The sequence below is a fragment of the Sphaeramia orbicularis genome, chromosome 1 (assembly GCF_902148855.1).
Source record: "Sphaeramia orbicularis chromosome 1, fSphaOr1.1, whole genome shotgun sequence".
NCBI classification, from domain to species: domain Eukaryota; kingdom Metazoa; phylum Chordata; class Actinopteri; order Kurtiformes; family Apogonidae; genus Sphaeramia; species Sphaeramia orbicularis.
In genome coordinates this window covers 41457035-41475089 of record NC_043957.1, presented here as the reverse complement: position 1 = coordinate 41475089, position 18055 = coordinate 41457035, and the positions used below count along the sequence as shown (strand labels likewise).

At 39.4% G+C, this 18055-nt stretch overlaps 2 protein-coding genes across 2 annotated transcripts in view; both read right to left on the bottom strand.

The window, feature by feature from the left end:
• Nucleotides 1-451: 451 nt before the first annotated feature.
• On the bottom strand, nt 452-15040 carry wdr19 (WD repeat domain 19). Its single transcript, XM_030131938.1, is given in 55 exon segments — nt 452-798; nt 1096-1296; nt 1383-1533; nt 1624-1680; nt 1683-1704; nt 1841-1965; nt 2079-2175; nt 2744-2821; nt 2909-2977; nt 3061-3170; nt 3280-3404; nt 3761-3888; nt 3890-3908; nt 4002-4042; nt 4044-4086; nt 4180-4264; nt 4409-4463; nt 4465-4553; nt 4677-4735; nt 4804-4825; nt 4828-4912; nt 5079-5189; nt 5277-5405; nt 5407-5437; nt 5731-5777; nt 5779-5862; nt 5864-5943; nt 6092-6116; nt 6118-6194; nt 6197-6239; nt 7027-7067; nt 7070-7096; nt 7099-7143; nt 7146-7173; nt 7272-7312; nt 7315-7347; nt 7350-7386; nt 7475-7581; nt 7686-7806; nt 8111-8227; nt 8229-8284; nt 8382-8403; nt 8405-8453; nt 8544-8717; nt 8826-8938; nt 9153-9233; nt 9544-9659; nt 9767-9825; nt 9827-9877; nt 10016-10029; nt 10031-10142; nt 10236-10301; nt 10417-10507; nt 10651-10662; nt 14932-15040. Coding segments are annotated over 55 exon segments (4125 nt in total). The 3' UTR covers nt 452-683.
• The window catches only part of klhl5 (kelch-like family member 5), a 30441-nt gene continuing 26755 nt past the window's right edge, over nt 14370-18055 (bottom strand). The window contains 1 exon segment of the mRNA XM_030131926.1: nt 14370-16833. Within this exon segment, the coding sequence (XP_029987786.1) occupies nt 16777-16833 (57 nt within the window). The 3' untranslated portion in view covers nt 14370-16776.

The following is an 18055-nucleotide window of genomic DNA, read 5'->3' as shown; positions in this document are numbered from 1 at the left end:
GCACTCTCCGAGTGCTTCTAGTTGTTTTTGTTACAGCATCTTTATGAAGCTCCACTTCAGCTGATCAGGTTTTCAAAGCTTCCATAAAGGTGAAATATAACATGTTTTTAAAAAAAAAAAAATTGAATCATATCCCTCTCCACCATCATGTATGGTGGTGTATTTACCTGGAGAGACCTTTGCCTGTATTTTCCTATGTGCACTTTTTGGTCGTCACATTAGGAACATTTGTGGTTGTAGATATAAACATGGTCCTTTTTGCTGTGTGCTGCCTCAGCCCTGTTTACATAGAACCTTCCCTTAAAGTCGTAAGATGTGCAGATGAGTTTATTTAAGTTTGTGAACATAACTGCTATCAAAAAATCAAGAAATAATATATTTCTTTTCACTCAGTTAAAGAGTGACAACCTTTGAATGGTTTGTTTACAAACATTGAGAAATTTTATTTAAATATTCACATATATTTATAATTACAGGTAAACAATTTTTAAAAAAAATCTCTTGACCGAAAAAACCTTTACAAAATGAAGCATTTGCTCAAAAAGACAGTTTTGCCTAAAGATAAATACAAAATTTCTGTTTGCCAAGTGTCAGTTTAACTGTTACTTCAATGTTTTCTTCAACTCTAAAAGCTGCACACATATATTTTATGTATTTGCACAGATCATGGACATACATACTTTTCACTGATCTGGTTCATCAGGTTGTAGGTATTTGGAACAATCTGAGATTTTCTTGACCTGTTGGACGCTCAGAGTCTCTGAACACATGGGACACACGGCTTCAGTCTCCAGCAACCTGAAGGCACAAAACAGTTTCAGTAGATGTGGTGACGAATGAGAGATGTCAAAACAAGACTCAACTTAAAACATTTTTTTGTTTAAGAATTAAACTAGCAACTGGTGTTATCTGAATGTGTTTTAGCTAAAATATTTCTGGGCACATGAAACTGTTACTTAGATTTGTCTGTATTTTTGTCCTTTCAGGTTCACCAGAAAACTCATCTTACAGTGTTATACAAAATGACAACCTGCTCTGTATTTTGTCTTATGAATATTTATTGTGGTTTCCAGCAGATAAATGTTTATTACTTACAGGATGAACTGTGAGTAGAGAGCAGGGAATTCGCAGTGAGGACAAATGGACCAGTCCTCTTTGAGCATGTGCCGACCCGTGGCGATGCAGTAAGGCAGGTTGTTCTTGCAGGAGATGCACAGCAGTTCATTCTGTGGTAACTGGAAACCACAGAAGGGACACGGAGTCGTCTCTTCTTCCAGCTCCGAGGTATCTGGACGTCTGTGGTTCAGATAGATAGACAAGTCAAACAGAAAGGTTGAGGGAAGAAGGGAGTAAAACGGGAGACAAAAGATGTGCTCACTCACCGAACCATAGCCTCTATCTTCTTCCTGTATTTCTGGTCGATGTCGTTGCGGTACTCTGGTCTCATTAACATGGCGGCAAAGCTGAAGGCCGAGTCCTTCAAGCCGGCACGGTGGCATTCAATGACAGCTGATGTCAGAATGGGAACCACATCTGCACAACAAACAAAAACATCAGGACATCTGAGCTTAAATGACATTTATTGTTATTGATGTTGAAACAAAACTCCCTTCATCAACTCACGTGCAGGAAATTTGCTGATATTGTTGCTAACACGAATGAGCATGCGCGCCCCTTTAGGTGATCTCCTCTTTTTACATGGATCTACATGAAAGACGGTTCAAGGTTACAGCTGGAACACAAACTCCGATCAAGTCTTTTTACACTTTTTTAGTTGGTGACGTTAACACATGAAGCATCTGATTCCTTTGTGAGTGCATGCAGAGGACAAACAGCTGACCTTGACTAATAGGTAGGAGTGGAGGATCATGAGATTGGTGGCCATCTCAGCAGGTATTTTAATTTTCTGGGCCTGTAGCTCAGTGTACATACTAAACAGGACATCGTGGGCGTTACGGTAGTTCCCTGTTAGAATAATAAAGTTACAGATGTTAAGAAATCCTACAACATATGTACCACATACCTTCTGCTGCTGTTAAAGCTCTCCAGCTTAAGTTTTTGAGTGATGATATTTGTACCTGCACACTGCTCTTCTCTGGCGATGATGATGGCGGTGCGAGCAGCCTCTCTGTACTGCTGCAGAGCCATGTACAAACGAAACAGGTACTTGGCATCCTACAAAGGGGAAAAAAAAAAAATCAATGACGGATTAATGACACTTGTTATCAAATCAATATCTGTTTCAGCTTTAAAGATACAACTGGAAGCTCCTCAGCTACATTTAACCTCCTGAGACCCAAGAAATGTCAGCAAAGTACGAGCTTTTTTTGTTTTTTATTAAATAAGTGCCTATATACTGGAAACATTATGATGCAACAGTTTTTTCAGACGCAGTTTTTTTTAAATTTTTATGGAATGTCCTTTGTGGTGGACAGTTTTCTTTTTTTTTGTATAAGTTGTGAAACACTTGTCCACAAATGTGGACTGAAAACCCATAGCTGGGTCTTAGGAGGTTAAAAGAAAAAATCTGAGGAAAACTTATACATGACAAACTTCTACATGATGGCTGCACTGAACATGATGTTTAGACTCTACCTAAGTCTAATAAGCTACCAGGCTCCCCAAGACAGATATTGAAAAGAAAAATCAGTACTTAATAAATGTAAGTAATGTTTTACACCAGAAATACTGAGGTACTGCAAAGTATAGCCAGGAATGAGTGGAGCTGCAGCCCATTGGTTACCTTTGGCATACCATCACTCTCTCCCATCAGGTAATCTATCAGCTGATTGGTCAGAGAGTTGTCTTTGGCTTGGCCCACCTGAAATACACTCAAAAAAAGACTCCATTAAAATCTAAATGATCTCAGACTATGCATCAGGACAGTCTGATTAACAACAGCTCTCACCGTCTCTATTGCCATCTCAACAGCCAAGTTATCTTCAGTGTTTGGACATTTCAGGAAGTGCTTCAACGCCTAAGAGAAGAAGAAGACAACACTGACAGTTTGTCCGAATCCTTTGAAACCTGAAATAATCCTCATATTGACAGAGCTCTTACTCTGCTGTACTGGCCACATTTCTGAAAGAACTTTCCAGCCAACAGGTGTTTCTTCTCCCCCTCAAAGTAGAGGGCGATGCTCTGGTAATCCTCCTGTGTCGCCTCAGAGCCTGAACAACACACATCATTTAACTCAATTTCACCGGTCAACTGCAGTGACATGAATGAAGCACTTATTTTTGTTTCCATGCAGTGTACTATCCATTCACACAGACTGACCAATGATGTCTGCGTAGACCTCCATCTGTCCATGTTGCTGAGCCAGCTGGAAGGCTTCATCATTACACTGAGACAGAACCAGGAAATGGATAGCAGAACCGTAGTCATTCAACCGCAGGAAGAACCTGAAACACAAGGAAAGGTGTTAAAGGTAACTGCAAAATTAAAATTAGAGCTGAGGTAAGCAGATAAGAAATGAACGCATTTGGTTGACTTTCTTTTTTTATTATCTTTGTCATGATTTGACATTTGACGCTTTTTGACTTTTAGGCTGGACACAAGAAGACATTTCAAAGCTTCAGTGAAAATTGCGATCAGAATTTATGTTTTCCCCCAATATTTGTGGTTCATGGAGTACAAGAATACAATGTCTGTAAATCTATTTCATGTCATCCATTCCTCCTACATTTGACAGCCTGTTAAACCTGCTGATTCTGCTCGTAATGAAGTGGTACATCTTGGTGTTCCTTGTTAATCTTACCTGGCAACCATCTTTGCTCCATCGATGCTCTGCGTCTCCCTGACAATGCGAACGGCATCCTCTGGGTTGTTCAGATGGTCCAACAGTACGCGGATCATGTTATCCCAGTCTTTCGCGCTTTCATAAGCTTTGAGCTGCGTCCTTATACCTGGTGCACATGGCACATGTTACTCTGGCCTCCATTTAAGTTTATTTTAATTTTGTCCTCTCAGAGGCAAAAAGACAAAAGTGTAGAACCTACTTGCCATCTGCCTCCTGGGCCTTTGCGTATTGGAGGTGGATGTTTTGGAGAAGAGACGTGTGGGAGCAACTCACCCACCTTTGCCCTGAAATAGAGGACGAAACCATGAAATAAAGACACAAAGAGGCTGACACAAAAAAGTTGCAGGTTTTCTAACTTTGATGTGTGTTTTTCTTACCAGTTTTTACACCGAATGTAGACTGATGCGGCCTTGTCATAGTACTGGCCTTGTTTCATAGAGCGAGCAGCCTCAGAGAATTGCTAAATGTTGGATAAAACAAAACAAACAAAAAAAGATATAAACAGTCGCTGTCTCACAACCAAATGAAACACAACAGCTTTACTAGCCATTTTATGTACTGCTTATGTACCTTGGCATGACAACATATACAGGTGTTCTCTGTACCTTCAGCTCTCAAGTATGGCTCCACATTCCTTCTTGAGGACTCTGCTTGGGTGTTGAAATAGCCTGAGCCGCTCCTCTCCTGATATCACCCATCCGGATGGACATCCTGGCTACACCTGCCTGACACACCTCATCATGTTCCTGCACAGCAAGGATAGAACAATGCAACATAAAGTACAAATGGGATTGAAAACCTTGAATTAATGCATGTATAAGATTTGTTCACTTATTTTAGTAATATCATCACAGATAAGAGATCAAATACTTACTGTCATTGGTGCGTGTCATGCCTTTCTCATAGTGTGCCAGAGCATTGACATAGTCTCCACTGGAAGACAGAGAAGTTTAGCAACTGTGTACAAAGATTCCTTCTGGAAACTTCATGTGTGTACTTACATAAACTCCAGGTGGACTGCAATTCCTTAGATATAAATGGAATCTGATCTTCTGCTAGGCGCTTGGCTAACATGAGAGCGCTGTCCCAATGCAACAGGTCCCTCCTCATCTAATGCACACAGAGTAAGTGTGAGCTGAGGATATCAGCTTGAATTTAAACCTACAGCTCAATATTGGAGTATTAAACACATAATAATAAAGTCAAAAGGAGTCAGTAATAATACAAGACAAACTTTGGCTACTTCAAAAAGTTTACAAAAGTTGTGTTTTGTTACCTCCAGAGCAGCAATTGGGCAGCTTGAGGAAAGATAAAGGTCCTGAGCAAGGTTGTATTCATCCAAAAACATGGCCAAATGGCCTGCCAGTAAATTCCTATCTTCTATTCCCTGAAATGACCGGGAGAAAAATGAAATGTGCATGAATGATCAGAACATCCTCTAAACAGTGTTAATTATCAGTTAGTTTGCACGTACATGGATGCTCTGCAGTGACATGACCATGCCTACGTTGCCACTCATGCGGTAGACCTGATGGCCAGCTCTACCTCCATGTGGATGAGGACAAGCTTTGCCTAACTCAGCCCAGTCTTTGTCTGCATTTGTATGATTTACACAGATACCAGGCTTCATGGAACCTGAACAGAAATGAACACATCACAAACCCAATCCAGTCTGTGTCATTGCCTTCTGCTGCAAATGCCCTTTACAAAATTAAAATAGTTGAATAAAGGCCTGTCCTGCATTTTTTTCCCCCCAATATTACAAATCACTTAGCTTATAATTACATACACATCTTTCCACATTATACATTATTAGCATACCTGCAGTATCTAGAAAGAGTATAGCAACTACTAAAACCAACTACAGACTGGAGTCACTACGGGGCCTCTCAAACACTAACTCAGACAACACGAGCAACGTGACAGACCTCTTGAGCATGAGAGCTTGGCTGAGCTGCATACTTTGCTCTTGTGAATCTACTGGTGCGCCGTTTTTTGCGCTTGAGGAAGGAGTGTGTGCTCAGGGCCCACCTCACTAGTTTGCCACTCGTTGTCTGACAAGGTCAGCTCTCCATTGTATAACAGCAAAGGCTTCTGGGAATAGAGGAGTGGAGTGCTCCCCACCAACACCACCTGTGGCCCTTAAAGATAGGGGAGGAAATTTACATAGTGCATTGTTATCTCTGTCCCTACTTTTACATGACATAATGTTTGAGGACAACATCAGCGACCAAAAAGTAATAAACAGAGGTTGAAGTGACATGCATGTATATGTGTGGATTTCTTTACCATATATTGTGGTTTTGTGCAAGGCCATAGGTGTAGACTTTGTCATCATTATAGGCTACAAACACTCCTCTATCCACATGCCAGTTGTCCCAAAGCACTCCTGTATGGTGGGTGAGAAGTTTGGGATCTCAAAGCAGGAATCTGTCGCCTGGATGAACACAAACATATATTAAACACTTATGAGTGTCTGCATGTTTGTATGTACGTTTCAACAAAACCATATATATAGTGCTTAATGTGTAAAGTGGGAGGTGCCAGAACGTAGAGGGGGGGGTGGATCCGCTGACTCAAAACAGGGTGGGGGGTAACAGGGTCAGTCGAAAACGCTTAATGTAAAAAAGCTCAATGTCTGAAAACTGCAATCAATCATCGCAAAATTTAATAAATTCTCTTTCTCTCTCTCTTTCTCTTTTGTATACAAATTGTCAAGACGGAGTGAATGACAGGACTAAAATGCACAGTGCTAAAGGGAAATGTTTTATTAACAGAAAAATAAGGCTCAATGCGGACAGCATCCATTAGTATTGGGGTTTCATTTTGATTTTTGCAGAGGTGAAAGTGGACATGATTAGAGATGTCCATGCATAAGTTGGTGATGACCACTGTTTTCGGACATGAAGCTACGTTAAGGTTTTTACATTATGTGTTTTAGACTGTCCCTGTTACGTGTGTGCTTCCCTTAAAATTTACCTTAAAATGCATCTGAAAACAAGATTTTGTGTAACTTCGATGGGGAATAAAGATTAACCAGATAACAATAAATATTTTTTTTCATTTAGGCTATATATTTTTTCATAGAGTTGCTGGATCAAATGAAATAGGTTCTGGATCCAACACTGGAGGTGCCGGACCCCGATCTGGCTGGATCCGGCTCAAATTAAGCCACGTTCTCACATTCATCTAATTCTAACAGACAATCAGACTGTCAGACTCACAGGAGAGAGCAGGAAGCCGCCATTCTTGTCATCGATAAAACAAGCCGTGTGCCATTTATGTCAGGAAAACTTTCCTTACTCCAACGTTGTGGTTATAAGTGTTCAATGTTTCCCATCCTCCACCAAGAAACACACCACATTACCTAACTGTGAGAAGAAAGAAAACATTCATTATGAAAGAATTGACAAGAAAAAATGGGGATCAGTAAATGAGAGACATTTTAGCATGCCATCCTTGAGCTTACATCTGTGCTGTAGTAAAGGAAATCTGTGGTGAGAGCATGACAAGGATCCGTCCTTTTCTGTCATCATCTGGAAACACTTCATCTGCCTCTTCTCCTCCTGGTCTTTGCCTTCAATCTACAACAAAAACAAAGATCTACATCAACTAGCCTACAAAAGATCAAGTTATGAAGAAATACTGATACCTTCACATGAAATAACTCACCATGTGTAACTGCACTTTTCCCTCAAATAGAGCCGCTGCATAGTCTGAGTTGAGGCACATACTGGCAATCGTACCCAAATACTCAATGTCTTTCAACTTGGTGAAACCTGTGCGACACAATGAACAGTTTAGTGATGCAAAGATGACTCAACTTCAAATATAACACAAACATTTACATTTCACACACAGAGTGTTAACAGTTAACACATACCAGGCTCTCGGTCCGTCAATGCATAGAACCAGGCTCTGTTGTTCATTCCAACAGCCACATGAGAGGGTCCTACTGCAATGAAAGTGGGCTGTACTTCTACCTCTATGGCCACAGGACTCTCCTAAAAAGGAGTTTTATTGGCAAGAATTTCATAAAAAATCCTTTCTCAATCTCCTGGACAAAAGGCTCATTCAACTAATTAATCTGGTGGGACATCACTCTCCACCTACTTTATCAAATTGCCAGACAAGGGAATATCTTTTGCAAGAATGGGTTTTATCCACCCAAACAGAGTTCAGAGACTCAAAGAATCAATGCCAAGGTACAATGAAGTTGTTCTGGCAGCATGTGGTGACAATTTATTTAGTTATTTCCTTTAATTTATCATCGACTGTGTACGTAGGTGTCAGACTAAATGTCCTCACCCCCTCCACTTGGTTAGACACAGTGACCTCCAGCAGGGATGTCAGGTAAGCCGTCCGGGTACCAAAGCTGTCACCAAGGATAGGCAGCTTAGTCAGGAAGACATGGAGTGCCCCTTTTTTGGGTGGAAACCGCCAGCAACTGACCATCATCTGTCCAGCTGAGTTGGTCAAGACCTAGAAAAGAAAAGGGCAGATGTAGGAAAAATAACTAACATGTTCAGGATTGATTTTTAAAAACTAGATGCTGGAACAAAAAATGATCTCATCTCACCTTTATTCTCATCATCCAGACCAAATTATATTGCTGATATCTTTGATTTCTGGGAGCTCATGTATCTTTATACTGAAACAAGAAACATGACTTATTTCACACCATACACACACACTGAACAAAATGACTGCTGAGTTGAATCTTCGATAAGCACGAGCATACGTGTTGTCCCCGCAGAAGGCAGCCTTATTTAATGCCGATGAAATGGCCACACTGTTGAGGCTGTCCTTATGGTTACGGGCTTGATAGAGCTCCTGGCCTATCTCCCTGATGTGGGTAGAAATAACCACAAAGTATCCATGGGAAAACCAATGAGGTATGTACCCATCCCCATACCTGGAAAAGACGAGCAGGAGGGGAAACTTATTTTAAATACAAATCTTAGAATAGTATGGTTTGGTGCTATATTTGGTTGTGTATCCAATGTGTGGAAGTGTACAGTACCAGCGGTAGGACACAATACTTCCATAGTGTCGCTGAAAGGTCAGTTCTATCCGGTTTTCTGGGTCGTTGATGTTGAAAAGAATTAGGATCCTCTTGTCCACTGATATACTCACCTATAGAATCAAAAGTTACAACACGGTAAAATTCTTCTTCATCCACATCAATTAAACATTACATCGAGTGTGAATGCTACATTTCTGTTAAAAAGTAAAGCCTTATCTGGTCTGGAAACCTTTATTTTATTTCTACAGTAACATCAACAAGGACATTTGACCTTGAAATTTTAAATATGTGAAAATAAATAATTTTAGAAACACACAAACTTACAGTGTTCTCTCCTTGGGAGGATCTTTCATCTGTTTTCATCAAAGAAAAGAAAACTTCAGCTGGCTCACCATGCAAAGCTGTCTGCAAAAAGTTAACAAAGGTGAAATGTATCCATTTACCAATTTGGTTTCCATCCAATTATTATTACTCTGTCTCTGCTGTTCATTTGTGTTGACTTCTTTTTTCGACTTTTGTGAAACACACAGTATGTCCACTGTAGAATTACTGTAAATGATCTACAAACTTAAGAGTTCAAGGTCTGTCACAATTCTGTCCAATATGTTGATTAAAAAAAAGCAATAATTAAAAAAAAGAACAACACTAATTTGTTGCAAAGTGAGGTCAATATTACGCTGGTTTATATAATATGTGCACATAAATATGTGGCTACCTGTCTGATGGTGTCCCCCTCATGATTACTGATACTCAGAGTGTTGTCATCACTTCCCAGAGCCAGAATATTCTGTGTACTCCAGCACCCGCAGGTGATCTTTTTGGTGTGTTTACCTAGAATGTGTTGTGGAAAAGGGTAGGGATAATGGAGACATTAACAGAAAAGAATAAAATAAACATTACAAAGTATCTGACCAGTTATGTCATAATATGTGTTGTACCTAAAACAGGGATTTTGCGTGATGTTTTGTTGATTGTAATCAACAGGTTTCCTTGACTGTCCCAACTGCCACAGAGGGCCAGTCTTGACATAATATGAAGGCATTTGATCTCTGAAATATCAGCCACAGGACATAAGTGTAAGAAGTCATGACAAATAGTGAACTATACTATGATACTGAATTAAGATAGACACTGAGACTGACACCCATCACAACCGCTCTCTAGGAAAAATAACTGATTTATTGCACCTCATGCCGCTATCTTATCTGGGATGTTTTGTTGACGCTGGCATCCCACAGGTAGATGGAACCAGATTTTGCAGCTATCACTGCCAGAATGTCCCCATCTTTATCCCAGTCCATTCCCACACAGCGCCTTTGGGGAAGCAGAAGAAACACAGTGAGACGCATAAAGGAATTTATACATACTGATTAACTAAATTACCAACAGATATGCTCTTCCAGTTACCCTGGAAGGTTGAGTTCAGTCCATTTGTGTCCATGTCGATCAAATATTTTCACTGAGTTGTCATGTCTGAAAGATTAGACAGGAAATATAATGCACATTTAAGTTATTCAGCAACTGTAAAGCTTGTACAGGGTGGAGTCAATTCTTCAAATATTGCATTAAACTGCCACAATTCACTCACCCTGCAACAGCGATGTAATTGCCAAGACTTTTCTGCCACTTATACAGAAGACTAGATCCTGCCAAGCTTTGTCCGCAAGGACGAAAACATTCTAGAAACACAAGTGATCTTCTCTCAATTCATGTTTTCAGTGATGAATGGAAGGTTTCTAGTGAAATCTCAATCACAGCATTTAGTTGCTACTTAAACTTTTGTCAGTCTGACTTGTCATTATCAGACTGACACAAATCTCACTGTATAGTGCATCTGAGAGAAAAGGCAAAAACGGAAAACTTACAATTCAGCAAGCCTCAAAAATGAACTTTATCGATGGTAGGGGTTCTACAAATGTCAGTTATGTACGTGTAGGCAACTACAGGAGATGGATTATTTAGACAGTCAAATAAACAAAAAAACCCCATCAAAATAGATAGATAGATAGATAGATAGATAGATAGATAGATAGATAGATAGATACTTTATTCTTCCCATAGGGAAATTTACAGGTTCCAGCAGTATTCACAAACTTCAAAACAAACAGTGGTAAAAACACAAGAGTAAAACACAATCGTAAAAAAACACTTAACTTTCCACAAGGACTCAGTGCAAAGGAGACTGTTGTGCTTAGAGTAAAATAAAAATGTGCCATAGCTAAGTAAGTTAGACATTAGACTTAGTGTTCATTAATACATTTACCCGACTAAGCTCACTGAATGCACATTATTCTTACACAGTATGTACGAGCATGATTCCTCCTTCAGTTTAATCAGTGAAATCCGTGGTTATGTTGCCTATCTACAAGTTAACATCACATTAGCAACACCGTTAGCGAGTAGCATCCGGCTAACCCGACTTAGCTAATACCTAAGTCATTAGAATCATGGGAACGAACTCAGCCCTAAATTTACACAAAGAGAAAAAAAACTCCCGCATTTAAAGTCTTTCGCTGGTACCAACCTTCATTTTAAAGGTGTTTGGTTTTTAAGGGGTGAAACGATGAAGCCTCTCCGATAAAAACGCTTGTATGTATCCCACAATGCTTCACTCTCTAGCAACCGTTGCTATGACAGCAACAGCCGTGTGTGGCGGAAAAATAAAATAAAATAAAATAAAATAAAATCTATCTATCTATCTATCTATCTATCTATCTATCTATCTATCTATCTATCTATCTATCTATCTATCTATCTATCTATCTATCTATCTATCCATCCATCCATCCATCTGGCTTTCATTTTATTTATTTCATTCATTTTTTGAGGGGTATGACATTTCATAAAGCTTACAGGTCTTATTAGAAATCTTTTTATTTGAAGTCTACATCTTATTGTATCTACAGCAGTTCAAAAGTCTCATCATTCCTCCTTCCCTCTCTGGAAAAACTGTTTAGAGCAGTATACAGTGTGTCTTTTGGATTATATTATATTTTGTATAAAACGTGTGCAAAATTTCTAAGTATGATACCGACCAGCTGTGTTTGTTGAGAAGGTTTGTTGTTTTATGGAGACAGTAAAACAGTCAAAAGCACTGATTTGAGCTTTACATCTGCCCATGCCCCTGACATGATTTTTACAGTAAACTGCTGCAGTAAACTGGAAGAGCAGATCGTTAATACAATACTGACTTTATTAGATGTTTATGGAGGCCAACCCAGCAAATAATGGACTAATATTATGTGTGGCCAAGCAACAGCATGCACAGTTTTATTCAACTACTTTATATATGATCCCATCTGTTGCCAAGGTCCAAGTGTTGCTTGTTAGCATTCTGTAGAGACTACTGATAAATAGTTAATCTGTGGTGCAATGACAGCTAGAAGCAATCATGATAAGAAACTATGGAGTCATTTGACTTTCCCAGTGGTAATTACAATGTAGAGGACAAACAGAAGCAGTAAACAGACTTCTCCGGTTTCAGATTGTGGTTCGGTTGGATGCAACGGACAATTTAAGAGAAACAATGCTCTGAGCACAGACCAGAATTGACTAATTTAGTACTATGCATAAATAGGTAATATGTCAAATAAAGCACTGCACCTAAATAAAGAAAAAAAAAAAAAAGAATGAAAACTATACAGATAATTATTGTTCTCTTGCAACAGACTCCAGAGGCAAATCTGTAGTGTTTATTTGGTGTTTTAAGTTAAAAGCTAACCTCTAGGCACAATTTTCTAGCTCAATATTACTAAGTGTGCACAAAAAAAGACAAAAGCCCTTAATTGTGTTCAGTCCTCAGCAAATTTGTTAAATCACAAGACTGTAGTGTCATCACTGTGTTTCCACCTTACAGCCAGGAGATAGCATTATTGCACAATTTTTGCTCTGCCTGCTGTTTTAGTGTTCATAACATGTGTTCAGTTCCATCCTTTTGTTCTGTTGTCCTGGAGACATTTGGTCCTGAAGAGGTTTACAGTACCACTATCCTACTGCCCACTTGCAAAAAAAAAAAAAAAAAAAAAAAATGATGTCCTTCACATGAAATTAAATGTCACAATTAAATACCAAATAGAACATTTCTATCCGGATGTAAGAAGAACAGTATTTTTCTGTCAACCTGAAAGCTAGAACAAAATGCCAGCTGGGTGACACAAATATTTCTCATACCCTGCTGAGTCACATCTCATTATGATGCACTGAAGGGAGCTGTTGTATGATTGCCAAGCACAATAGTAAAATTAGAGCAGAGAGATGAAAGAGAGATAATAAAAAATGCATGCTGGGAAACGATTTTGCAGACAGGTTTTGACAGACAAGTCCAAGCGAGAGTCAATCTACTACAAGCTGAAGTGAGATACTTTTGAGAAAGACAAAGTCATTTATTTACTGTGAACAATTCTATTTCCATTGCTCATATTCTGGGTACAATGGATTTTAAAGATTGTGTATGTGCTGATACAGTTAGCTTGGCAGTTGCTGGATTATTTATAGCCAATCCTATAAAATATTAATTGATTAAATATGTACAAAATCAGTAAAATCTCATGTTTCCAATCTAATGTCTTCAGAGCCCCTGAGTGTCTGCAATGCTCACTCAACTCAAATCTGCATATTTTATAGAACATATTGACCAAAATGAGAAAAACTCACCAATGACAATTTGACTTTAAGTATGTTAATTTGTAGAGGCTACAATAATATTGAGTGTTGAAAAGTAATTTTATTGAATCTGAAGATAGATACATAGAATGAAGATAAACAGTGTGTGACAAAAAGTGAGACTAATGCTGGACATAGATCAGTACCAGACGTGTGTGCACTGAGGCACCACAGATAACCCTTGACAGAAACTGTGGTGGGAATATGTAAATGCCTGTACTGGTTAGCCTTGCCTTTCTAATCTGAAGAGTCAGACAGTGCAGCACTTTCTGTCTTCCTCTTGTTCCTGTCAGGTATAATGGACTCGAGTGCCGTTAAGACAAGGTCACTGGCATCATTTCTCAGTGTCACTGCCCAGAGTCGTTTGTCAAAGCTGGTTAGGATTTAAACCTCCTCGGACAATAAATACAGTGAATCAACGGGCCACCAGCCACTGTCCCGAGGTTAAAGAATCTGTAAATCGTAAGCATTCCTCATACACTTTGTCTCACACAACTACCACCTCAACCTGCTCAGCCTCTGGCTCAGGCTGCAGCTTTTAAGTTAGAGCATCTGCACTTAAGAATAATGAGGTTTTATATTAACCTTCAGGCTCAAAACAGTTCAGAGAATTAATTCATAGCTATAGCACAGCAGCAAATCCTGCTATAAGTCTGGCAGAAACCTTGGATGAATAGCAATGAAACCACCCTGATGGGGATGCTGACAGAGATAAGAGCCACATATAAACACAAATTTACACTGTAATGTAAAAAAGAGATATGCTTTTCTGACAAATGAAAAGTGGCTGCAAAAAACATCTGCACCATAAAGATGATTTATCTGTTATTGCAAAACTGCTATACATTAGTGTTTTATACAAGAAAAGACACTGTTGTGTTATATCACACCTTGACTTTAATGTATAAAAGACCTATAACAGCATATTACGACTATATATTGTACATACATAATTTATATTGCAAAAGAGGAGGTATAACAATTCATGGTACAAAAAGAGGAGATGAGCAGCACAAAGTATCAACAGCTGTATGCTTTTGTTTTTTTTTATCAGTGGTTATTTTATTAGACCTCATCATTATCATCATCATCTTAATTCATGGTAGAAAAAAAGATACATAATGGCACATGGTATACAGCAACATATCTACAACATAATATAATTACAGTGTATTGTAATTGGACTACATACAGATTGTATATTTACTTATTTACAAAATATACAGTAATATATAATTTGTATTGGAATGTCTGTATTCTAACCAATGTTTAACCTATAAAACATGTACACAGTGGAGGTGCCACATTTCAGCTGCTCTGATCTAAGGAGAATTACTCTCTAAATAAACATCAGGTTTGAAGGGAATGAAAATAGAATAATGCAGCAGTGCATTAGGCTTGAATAAACATCAGCTCAGCTGTGGGAAACTGCAAAGCCTGCCCGTCTGCTTTTTAGATGCCATGCCGGCAAATTTGGGAGGCTTTTCAATCTTCACCGGCTCCTGGGGCACTTGGCTTTCAGCTGTGTGGTTAAGTGTGTCTTTGTGCATGTGTGCGTTTGTGAGTGTGTGCAGTGCAGATGATGCGGATGTAGGATGTCCGTGTGTGTGCTTGTGAAGTGTATCCTGGGGGCTACATTAGCTCCAGATCTGGTCAGTTCAGACAGGATGCATGCTTTGCTTCTCACTGGCAGAAGTGTTTCCTCTCTGCACATGACACACAGACACACACAGAAACAGGGGCTGACCAGCAAAACTAAATAAACGGAAAATACTCGATTACAGACATACATGTACAGCACCTACAATGTGCTTCTGTAACTCAAACTAGACACCAAATGTAGTAACAGAAGGTAATGTCACAGGACTTAATTTCCCCTCACGTGATACTCAGCATGCAGCAGAAGCATCAAATCTAATAACGCTTTGAACTCAACATCAAACAAAACGTCGACACTGGCTGGATCAACGTTATTAAATTCATGGTCTCTTTACACAGTCTGCTCCTCGTTTTGACTGGTATCCAATTCTGCTCTAAAACATAACAGCGTGTAGATTGTGTATGTGTGTGGTATTTGTGCACATGTATTGTATGTGTGCTGATGAAATGTGAAAATGGGGATGAAGAGAAAGCAGCAGGGAATTGAAGATGGGGAGAGAGGAAGGGGGGACGATTCTCATTTGAGATAAAAATATACTCCTTAGGATCTCTGAACGCTCAGACCCACGAACACGTACACACTTGAGAAACATATGCAGAGGAGAAAACAAAGGTTGCTGGAAGACAGAAGAGCTCAGCTGACCCTGTATGAAACTGTAAATAGCTGACCCTGTGCTCTGGGGGAAGATGAAAAAGTTTCCCTACAGAGATCAACAAAGGACCACAGTGTTATTAATGTTATTACTTCTATGGAGACACTAACAGCATGTAATCCATTAATCAGTTATATAAAAGTGAGAAATCATAAAAAGTCAGATTTTAAAGTGGATAGTAATACCCTGTAACAGAAAAGTGAAGAAAAAAAATTCAGTTTCACTGTAAACTTTACCCTTGAGATGTGAGCTGATGCAATGTGGATGACATACACACGTGACTATGTGCTTTTGACTGAAAAGATTAAAACAGCTTCAGTTTCTTGCAGCTGTTCATAAGGTTGTGCTGATTATGTCAAAGTCGTTTTTTTCACCTGTCAGTGGGAACCAGAAAGAGAAACAGAGCAAGAGAGCACTTGCCAACTGCAGCATAGAATAATGGGGATAATATTAAAATAGCATCAATACAGAGTATCAGACATTGTTACGGAAAACTGAGAGTGAAAATGATAAGGCATCTCAACAGTCTTGACAATTTCTCTCTTTCTCTCTCACCTCTCTGTCAGCAGAAATAGAAGCTGAAAGCAGCAACGTAGAATTGGTTTGTGTGTGTTCATGTGTCTGCCCCCGCCTTGTCTTCAGAAACAAAATAGACAAGAAAAAAATTGTTAGACAGCTGTTTTGTCAGGCTCACGGCACTGAACACAGCAGATTCTTCTTAATCATCTTCACTTCTGTATCAGGATGTGAAAACCTTGTCAGAACCATGACATGTAAAACCTAAACATCCCCAAAATGTTGCAACTAATAAATGGCAGTCTCAGAGTGTAAAACCTGAAATGTTTAGTATCGCTCTCCTCCGCTTTGGGTTGTTGATCTCATGCTCACAGTAGACAGACCATGGTGCCACCTCCTCAAATCGTGGCTGTGGTGTCAAAGAGGAGGTTGTATGCAGTACGCCACTAGTTGTGTTGTTAGAGTCTGATGACCACTACACATGCACCAGCTCTGCCCAGACACAAAGGTGCCACCTGGAAAGGAAAGAGAAAATAGTCATAAAAGTCCCACTCACAGCTATGGACTGTAGAGCTGTAAATCCCTGTTGGATTCTGAATCATGTCAGGTTTTCAGCTGAGTCGAAGGATTTCATGCTCAGGTTTGTTGAGGACTACGCTGGTTGCAAGGTTGATGCTCCATTATCATCCATATGAAACTGACACTACTTTTCACAATACGCTGACATTTTGGAAAAACACCAATATAGACCTGTTCCACACAGGAACTTAATGAGCTGCACTGAAACAAAAGAAACAGAAATAACCTGGAGCTGAAAACTAAATTCAGAACCTGGTTCCTCCGCTTTTTGACAGATAGATCCCTCCAGATCTAAATGGAGATTTCAGGCAAATGCAAAAGTTACTGCAGTAGAACTTGGGTAATTATACGAAAGAGTTTATTTACAACCTGTACTTCAAGTGATATGTGCAACCATGCCCAACATCATTGTTCATTCACAAACACTGTACGAAGTGTAGTATACGCACTACTGTGTCCCTACTTTGACACAAATGTGCAACAAAGGCAAGAAAATATCTGTGCTAAAAACAAGCGCTCTGTCTCCAGGCGTCTTCGTCGTGCCGGTTTTGCAGCTGCAGCTTTGGTGTAGATAGTCCAAGTTTTCCACCTAGTTTATGTGTCTAAAAGGTACGCAGACTGACAGATTTGTGCAAAATCAAGAAGGAAAAGTGATGCCTTCAGGACAGGACAGACAGCACATGAACCAGCTTGTTTGTCTCAGTTCTTGACAGTATATAAGCACATATTTAATGTGTCTCCGCATGTCTCCTGACATCTGGGTATGTCCCCATCTCTCTCTGTCAGTTTCTAGATCTCTGTATTCTATATCTTCCCACATAAACCTCTCTTGTCTCAGTGTGATGCCTGTCTCTAAAATGGCAGATTTCCAGTGACTTTGGTCAGAAATCCTCCGAGGCTTTGTAGGAGATCAGTATAATATGAAGTGTGATTGAAATCCTTGAAAGCTACTGAATGGGTCAGTTCAATTTTGAAAAAGTCTCCTTTTCCACTAATGCTGCAGCGGCAAGGACAATATTAGCATTAGGAAAACATACATTTACATAACAAAGAAAAAATGCCAAGATATACGAGAGGAGTACGAGAGCAAGGTTAGACTGCATCCTTCTGTGACAGTGTGTTTATTTTCTGGTATTTTTCAGGCGCTTTTTTTTTTTT